At 38.2% G+C, this 9,850-nt stretch overlaps 1 protein-coding gene across 1 annotated transcript; it reads left to right on the top strand.

Annotated features, from left to right (window-relative positions):
- Window positions 1-8,295: 8,295 nt before the first annotated feature.
- LOC145046736 (uncharacterized) lies at window positions 8,296-8,949 on the top strand. The gene has a single exon (XM_078995012.1). It carries the CDS (start codon window positions 8,296-8,298, stop codon window positions 8,947-8,949), a length of 654 nt encoding a protein of 217 aa, XP_078851138.1.
- Window positions 8,950-9,850: the final 901 nt, after the last annotated feature.

The raw sequence follows: 9,850 nt of genomic DNA, 5'->3' as shown, positions 1-9,850 counted from the left end.
GACGAGTTAGTAGGTGACAGGGAGTAGTATGATTGTTGCTTTGTTGGTTATATGTGCATACTTGATCCTGATTGTTTGATTGACGACATATTATCTTTGGATGGGTTGAGGTGGTCTTGATGGTTGTGGTAGGCCAAGATACCCGGTGCAGACCGATTGTAAGTCATAGGCACGTAGGTTGAGGAGGAGTGGTTGGGTTGATGCGGTAGGCCGATAAACCCTGAGAATTTCAATCTGATGGCCGATTGGATTCGACATATTGATATACCAGCTCGAGGTTGATCGGTCCAGTCACAGGCGTTGTGGTTATGAGTTAGTAGTTGACTATTAATGTATGTTAGACCTGGAGTCTGACAAGACTGGTAACCAAGTTTGGATATATCCGAGTTTGGGTCGCTGCATGAGATCATGGGTTATTTTCCTTTGGGATGAAAACGCAGCATATTGATTGGATCTTCTAGAGGAGCTCAGTCAGATTCATAGCAACTTCGATGTTTTGTAGTTACAAAAGTGTGTGTCAGACGGAATGGAATAATTGGGTTATATTCAAGTCAATGAACGCATGAGTTACATCGAGAGGTGGATGGCCGTCTTGGAAAGAAAGGTAAAGATTCTACGAGGCAAGGGAATACCTTTGGTAAAGGTACAATAGGGGAACCGGAGGGGATCTAAGTGGACTTAGGAGCCGAAGGATGAGATGATGGAGCTTTACCCAGAGTGGTTCACCACAGTTGACTTCGAGGACGAAGTCTAGTTCAAGTGGGAGAGAACTATAACACCCCGAGTCTCAAGTATAGACTTTACAGTCTTATATTTCCATTTTGAAAGGTCGAATCAACGAGTTAGATGCCCTGACTTGTCGAGTAGGAACATTTTTGGCCACGTGTTTAAGTGACCAACTCGCCGAGTCGGTGGCATGACTCAACGAGTTGGAGCTGGATGATGAAAACCTAATTTCTGGGGTTTTGCACCCTATTTAAATGATCCTTGGCCTCCTTATCCTCCCCTTACAGCCCTTTGTGAATCCAGAAACCCTAATTCGTGTTTATGCTCCATTCTAGTGTGATTTTCAAGCTTGGAAGGTGATTTGCAAGGAGAAGACTTGAAGTATAAGAGGAGTAGTGCAAGAGAAGCTTGTGGATCTAACTCTTCTACTTCTTGGCATCATTTTGAAGGTAAAAATTCATTACCTTGACCTTCCATCTTTCTATATCTCTTTATATTGAAGATTAGGGATTTTCTAGTATATATATTAGCCATTTTGGGTATGGGCTAGGATCTGAAGTTGCAATTTCAGATCTGAGCTTATCTTGGTCTCTATAGCTATAAAGTCTCTAGTTTTAGCAAGTATGAACCTTCCTTTTTTAGTTAAACCCCACTATAAGCTTGGATTTTGTTGGGAGCCTTATGGGTCGTTATATATTTGAGGCTACTAGGGTTTTCAACATGGAAACCCTAATCCAGTTGCTTAGTCCTTAAGCAGCCCAAAGATCATTCCAGGAGGCCCCTTGGCTGATTTCTATATGGACTCTCATATAGAATTCGTCCATTGCTTCCTTATGGATCTTAAGCGCAACTCTGTAACTATCTTATAATTACAGTATCAGTCTCCTTAATTTAATTAATCTCTTTTGACCACAAAATCAATTCTAAATTAATTCTTGATCAATATTAATTAAACAATATGATTTCTCTTTTATTATATTATTCACATAATATATTAATAAATAACAATTAATCCTCTTTCTCCTTAATTCATCGTATCAGTTATTATAGTGAAGGCAACCCAAAAGGACCACGCTCATAATCGGGTCAAGTACATACCAAAATAGTTATGGGCTTAGACACCTAATCCAACATATTTGACATACTACGCCTTTAGAGCCTTGCATTCACATAGAGTTTGAAACCTTACGTGATAAACATTCCTTGGGAAGCTTGATCTGCAATATGGAGCTTTGGAATGGATTGAAAAAACATATGAATGGAGAAAGGACTGAAGGGACTCAACGAGTTGCATGGCCAACTCGGCGAGTCCGGTGAAGATTGTCGTGCAAGGATTTCTGGATGGACTCGACGAGTCATTCGGATGACTCATCGAGTCAACTAGGGTTTTCTCGACATTTGGACATGCATGATCTCGGCGAGTTGCAGGGAAACTCGACGAGTCAACTTGGGATTTCACAACTTCTCGGGTTCTGGAAGAACTCGACGAGCCGGTGAACTACACTCAACGAGTCACGGTCAGCATGGACTGTCAACCTTGACCATTGTCTTGGATTTTGACCCAGGGTTGACGAGTTGACTTCTGTGGTATTTTGGTAAATTGGAAATTTATGAAAATAGTCTTATGGTAAATATAGGTGGTGGAGTTCGTGGCTGTTATTCGATAGTTTGAGTTTATCACTTCAATTCGACAGTTGAGAGGTGAGTTATCCTCACTATACTAAAGGGTCGGAGGAACCAATGCTAGCCCATTGGACATGTTTCCTAGCAGTTGATAGTATGTTGAGTATAAGTTAGTGTTGCATGCTAGTTGCTATGCCAGTTTGGTAGATTTGTAGGACTACCTGTATTATTATGTTATTATACTACTCTATGCAGTAGCCAACAAACCCTAGAGTATTCCATATATGAGCTTAGGGCCGGGCCGGGCATGCATACTCATATTGAGGACTGAGGAGCATTCTAGATACGAGCTGAAGGCAGGGAAGGACATGCCAAAATGTTATTGTGGGCTCGAGAACATTCCAGATACGAGCTGAGGGTCGGGTAAGGCATACCAGACTCAACTGTGGGCTCGATGGCAATCCAGATGTGAGTTGTGGGCCTGGAATGCAAGCCATACTCACACTGGGGGACCAGGGGTAATCCAGTCTATAAAAACTGTGGAAAGGAGTCTTTCACGAGAGAGAGCTCTCATGCCAAGTGGACAGTAGGAAGTAAATTGACCTTGAAGAGCTTCAAGAGTTAAGCGATGAAGGAACCTCTAACACTAGCGCTCAACCTGAGGAGGAAACTCCTGTTGAACTAATTGACGAGTCATTACCTTTTCAACGTTCCTCTCGAGTTAGGATGGCACCGGAGTGTTATGGTTTTCATATTACTATGGAAGGTGATAGGTTTATCGGTGATACTACACTGGTAAATTTGGATGAGCTATCTAACTACAAGGAAGCCATGACGGGCCTTGAGTCTACTAAATGGAAAGAGGCAATGGACAGCGAGATTCAGTCAATGCATAACAATCAAGTTTGGAACTTGGTTGAAAATGTACCAGGTTGTAAGACGGTCAGGTGCAAATGGATCTTCAAGAAGAAGATCGACATGGATGAGAAAATACACACATATAAGGCGTGATTGGTTGCGAAGGGCTTTATTCAAAATCATGGAGTTGACTATGACAAGACCTTCTAATGAGTAGCGAAGATTAAGTCTATAAGGGTTATGCTAGCCATAGCTACGTTTCATGAATATGAAATATTGCAGATAGATGTCAAAGCCGCTTTCCTTAATGGGAAGTTGGTTGAGGATTTTTACATAAGTTATCTAGAGGTTTTTGTAGATACGAAGTACCCTAATAGAGTGTGTAAGCTTGAGAAATCCATTTATGGATTAAAACAAGCATCTCGTAGATGGAATCTTTGTTTCGATGAGAAAGTCAAAGAGTTTGGTTTTTCGAGAAGTGAGGATGAGTCCTACGTATATGTCAAAGCTAGTGGGAGTATATTTATCCTTCTGGTGTTGTATGTGGATGACATACTTCTCATAGGAAACGACATTCCAACCTTGTAGGAGGTTAAGACCTGGCTTTGGAAGTGTTTTGCTATGAAGGACATCGGGGAAGCTGCTTACATTCTAGGGATAAGGATATTAAGGAATAGGAGTAAAAGACTAATAGGACTTAGTCAAAGTACCTACATGGACAAGGTGTTGAAACGTTTCAATTTGGAGAATTCCAAGAAAAGTGAATTGCCTATCCAGAGCAATATCAAAATGAGTAAGACTCACAGTCCAAGTACCGATGCCAAGATGGCAGAGATGAGTCGAGTACCATGTGCTTCCGCCGTTGGATCGATCATGTATGATATGACATGTACTCGCCCTAATGTGGTTTTTGCTTTGAGCATGGTTAGTCAATATCAAAGGAATCTTGGTAGAGCACACTGGATTGTAGTAATGACTTAAGAGTGACAGGGTAAAGTGACGCCAGTTTTCAAACCGACAGAGATAATTTCCACTCTCATTCGGGCTGGGTATTTACCCTAAATGGAGGAGCAATAACATGGAAAAGTTCCAAACAGGATACTATAGTTGATTCAACATGTGAATCAGAGTATATAGCAGCAAGAGAAGCGTCGATGGAGGCAATATGGCTAAAGAACTTCATCGGAGACCTTGGAGTTGTACCAACCATAAAGGAGCCTATGGAGATTTTCTATGACTGTGAGAGTGTGGTCGCCTTAACCAAGGAACCAAGGGATCATGGAAGGTCCAGGCACATCGATAGAAAATATCACTTCATAAGACATCGAATAGAAGAGGGACTCCTCGTAGTGAAGATGATTATCGTCATAGGATAACCCAGCAGATCCTCTTACGAAGGGACTGAGTAGGGTTAAGCATGCTAAGAGCATTGTCCAAAGAGACGATATAAGTTTAAGTGATTAGATAGGTTGTTTCGAAACTTGTAATAGTTTAAATGTAATTGACATTTGATGATTGAAAAAAGGAGTTTTATTTATCAGAAAGTTACTATCTTGTGTCAATTGTTTACTATTGTTTCATAATGCATGTTTTGACTTCCAGAATAATATGATTATTCAAATTATCCACAGTCGATCAAACTTTGCAAGTAGATTATGAAGATAGACGGTCATGAATTAGATTGTAGATTTTATAAGGTGTTTAGACATATCAAAGGTTCGCTACAACGTTCATGAGTGATCCTAAAAGAAGATTTGAATATTGGATTAAACCCACGCTCACATTAATCACTTCATGGAATTTATCATGAGTGATTGTGAGATGATAATATCGTATAATATTCAAACCAAGTTATATGAGTTGTTGGTTACGAGTTGGTTATGCGTTGATTGCACGAAAACGCATCAGTAACTTGTTATAAAATGTGTAATGTATAACTAACAAGTAATTAGTACAAGCATATAAGTCGAAGTTTATATGTTCCTTTTATCTTATGAGGATTAAAAGCGATATCTTGGGCCCCTCGATGATTTTGTTTTGACTTATGTGTCGGGCCCGATCAGGACTCAATTGATGTGTTCAATTAAGTTCTATGTCGAACAAATCAAAAATCTGGAAAAAACTGTTGGACAAAAAATTATGACTATGTTCTATGTATTTTCCGCATGATATCTTGAAGAATAGAGGATTATATGATCCTTTATCTAAAGGACACGTCATTGATTTGATCAAAGTTCAACAACAGCTTTTGAGAGCTATGATTGCTAATCGGATTTTGAAGTTACATTGGTAGTTATATTTATTAGACTTATCCAAGTGGGAGACTGTTGGTTAGATGTCTAAGCCCATAACTATAATTGGTATGTACTTGACCCGATAGTAGCATGGTCCTTTTGGGTTGCATTCATCCGAGCAATTTAATAGGATGGATATTTGAGAAAGAGGTTGTTTTTGATTTATTAATATATTATATGAATAATATATTAATTGAGAAATCATATTATTTAATTAGTATTGATCACGAATTAATTTGGAATTAATTTAGTGATCAAAAGAGACTTATTAAACTTACAGAGACTGATTAGGTAAATCAGTAATATTTATAGTTTGGGCTAATGATCCATGATTGATTAGGGATGGGCTAAATCTATGTGGGAGTCCATAAAGAGTTAGTCCAAAGGGCCTATCATATGGATCATTGGAATGCCAAAGGTTTTAGGGTTTTGTGTAAGAAACCCTAAGGATTTCACAGTATAAATTGAACCCCTAGCTCTCTAAAATCAACCACTCTATTATGTAGTGAAACCCTAGATGATTTTGGTGCTTCCTAACCTCTCTCTCATAAGCCTCCTCTTGCTTTTGGTGTTTTGTGACACATTAGAGGTATCACACTTAAGGTACTGAGCTCTTGAAAGGCCAGGAACTACAAGTTATAACTAAGAGGTATTCATCTAACTAGTTTTTATGTTGTACATCTCCAATTGCCTGCTAGCTAAGGTATATGCTTTGGTTAAAATGAAATTGGATGTATAACTTGACAAAACTTAGATCCAAAGCATTAGGCTTGTATATGCACCATAGGGATGTTATAGTGCTCAAAACTCATCAAAAGCCTCAAGCTTTGAGAGATAAACCCTAATATGGACCACAATAAGCACAAATAAAAACAATGAGAAAGCTTTGAGCTTGATACCACCAAATGATGCACCAACCACAGGGAAACTCATATCCAAAGCTTGGACTCCAACTCTACTCTCTTCAAAGCTCCTTCTTCACCCAAAGAATCCCACAAAGAACACTCAAAAGCTTCAAATGGTCACTCAAGCTAAGAAAAAAAAACTAGGGTTTTGAGGGGGTTGAAGACTGGAAATGGTGGCCAGAAATGAGGCCATCCGGTATGCCCAACGTATTAGGTGGCTTCCGCATCCAAATCATACACATGAGTACGATGAGCGTACACATGTGTACGCCCAACGTACTCAACTACCACATTTTCTCAATTAAGGGCCAAACTTGACAACTACAATAAAGCATGGGCTATTGAGATATACCTAGCCTGGTGATGTTACATAAAACACAAAAATCAAAGTCATCGAAATTGTTTCCATTTTGAACTCTATGAGTTTCAAACATCCTTTTTGTTAGTAAAAATTTTTTGAGAAAAACTCGAATTTCAAATAAGAATGTTTTAAGAAAGAAGCTAAATAAATTGATCGAACCGAATTCAGTCTATTCAGTTGAGCTTGATAGATTTTCGATTTAACTGATTTTCTGAATAAATTAGATACAATTTGTATGTACAACTTTCATATAAAAACATTTTATTTTTGCAATATAATAAAACTAAAAAAGCATCATGTTATTTATATTTGTCATATAGTTTTTATAATTAGAAAAATATCTAATGAAGAGTAAATATAAGGGAAATGGGAATATAAGGCTATGATGTATGTATGCATGGGTATAGAACCCTTAAAAAATACACCGTTTTTGTGGAAAAACCCACCAAATCACGTTCCCAGCTTATACGGGTTTTTTCCATGCATATCCTTTGTTTCCTTCTCTAAATCTACTAACAATCTTCTCTATTGATTGCTCATCCTAAACCCTAAACCCAATTGTAATCGTAACTCCCATCGTCTGCAATACCAATTCTCCAAGTCAAATCGGCAAATAGTTCTCTGTGTACAATCAAATTGATTTAAGGTAAAAACTCTTGTTTCCTGATTGTTCGTTAGTATTATATTTAGAAATACATATATTTACTTTTTGTTTTGGTTTCGTTCATTCGGCCTCAAATGTGATCATCGTATAATAATAATAATAAGTTTTTTTATCATTATCATCACGTTCTATGAATTTTGCAATATATATGATGAAATAATTCACATATCATAAGCTTTTTAATTAAGTTTTTTTTAAGCTAAGTTAGTCATTTGCATGTTCCATTTTGAATAAGTAAAAGCCATGTGGGTTGAATACCGAGTCTTAAGGTAGATGAAGTCGTTGCGTTTTAATCGCACATTTTAGTCGTTAAATAGCTAGTAGTTATGCATTCTGAGTTGTATCACCTCCACATTCAATTCATTCAATAAACAAAAAGCTTTAAGATTGAATTCCCTTGTTCTCGTTTATATAGTATTGCCATATCTGTGAGCTGCAGGATTGTGAAAAACCATCATTGGTATCAGAGCGAATCTGGAACTGCATGCCAAAATATCAACCTAGAGAAGAGATGTCGGGCAACAATGGCAACGGTGAAAAAGATGGGCATATCACACTTCATTATCCAATGTTATCGAGAAGCAACTATGGCGCATGGGCAATCAAGATGAAGGTTTTCATGCAGGCTCATGGTATGTGGGAAGCTGTTGAGCCACGAACGTCAAACACAATAGTGGAGACGAAGAATGATAAGATGGCACTGGCAGCCATCTATCAAGGAATTCCTGAAGATCTCTTGATGTCATTGGCTGACAAGAAAACGGCCAAGGATGCGTGGGATGCTCTAAAAACCATGTTTTAGGATCCGATAGAGTAAACAATGCAAGAATCTAGACCTTGAAGACGGAGTTCAAGGCTCTAAATATGAAGAAAACAGAAGTGGTTAATGAGTTCGTTGTGAAGGTTGGAAACATCGTTAGTAGTATGCAATCTTTGGGTGAAAAGATAGAAGAATCGTACATAGTCAAGAAACTGCTAAGAGCAGTTCCATCAAAATTCTTGCAATTAGCTTCAACTCTCGAACAATTTGGGGATTTAGATGATATGTCTGTAGAAAAAGTGATTGGGAGATTGAAGGCCCAAGAGAGGATGAAGGGACAAGGTGAACTGGATGATAGGAAACTTTTCATAACCTATCAGCAATGGTCAGAGAAGAGCAAGAAGAAAACTAAGGGTGATACTTCCAAATCCAAATCGAATCAAGGAGGTTATGGTGGGTCACGAGGTCGAGGCAGGAATGGTGGATGTGATGGTCGTGGAAAAGGTGGCTCACAACATCAGAAAGAAGGTGGTCAAGCCTCCTCGAACAGTCGCGATAAAACTGACATTCAGTGCTATAATTGCCAAGAATTTGGGCATTATGCAACTGAATGTAAGAATCTAAGGAAGGAACGAAGCTATGAAAGCAATCTGATTAAGGAGGATGATGAACCTGCTCTCTTGTTAACGACTTATGAAGATAACGGAAAAGTCTATCGAAATGAAGAGAATTTGAAGCCCAAATTGCACACATGGTAATTCTCTAAATCATACCCATGTTTGGTATTTAGATACTAGAGCTAGTAATCACATGACTGGAGATAAGTCCAAGTTCATGGATTTGAAGGAAACTGTCCAAGGTTTTGTAAAATTCGGGAATGAATCCCGAGTTAGAATCGAAGGGAAAGTCTCTGTTGTTTTTTATGGGTTTTAGCCATAAGAACATCCTATGTGCTCACACAAACCCTAATGCATGGATCTAGGTTTCTCTATTGTACATGCAATTCATCCAAGACTATAAACCCTAGATCTAGCATATGATAATCAATATAACATATAAATTAGGGTTTAGATCATACCTTGATTGTTACGTAGCAATAACAATCTCAAATCCTTCTTGTATTGACTTTAGAAAGCTTAGAGTCACAAATGTCACTCCTCTAATGGTTCACAAACACCAAGAGCAAGAGGATGAAGAGGAGAAGAGAAGGAGGCCGCCCAAAACGTGTGAAACCCCTAACCAATTAGTTCACCACGTTTTTGGGGCTTAAGGGTCCTTTAAATAGTGAGGCTATTAGGGTTATCTAACAAGGAAACCTTAATTTGGATGCTTAGTCCCTAAGCAACCCATGAACCCCTTTCTTAAAGGTCTTGGACGATTTCTAATGGGTTTCCCCATAGAATTCGTCCAACCTTATATAATAAGGTAATCCATAGCCCAATTGCAATTATCTTATAATTACAATTCCATTCCCTTAAGTTTAATTAATCACTTTTAGCCACAAACTTAATTGTTATTAATTCTTGACTAATATTAATTAAACAATATGATTTCTCCTTTAATATATTATTCTCATAATATATTAATAAATCATATTTAATCCCTTCTCTCCATAATTCAACCTATCAAGTTGCTTTGGTAAAGGCAACCCAAAAGGAC

Source organism: Lactuca saligna, chromosome 5, assembly GCF_052625555.1.
Source record: "Lactuca saligna cultivar CGN05327 chromosome 5, ASM5262555v1, whole genome shotgun sequence".
Lineage (NCBI taxonomy): Eukaryota > Viridiplantae > Streptophyta > Magnoliopsida > Asterales > Asteraceae > Lactuca > Lactuca saligna.
Note: the sequence above shows the minus strand (reverse complement) of the source record. Positions and strands in the feature narration are given on the sequence as shown.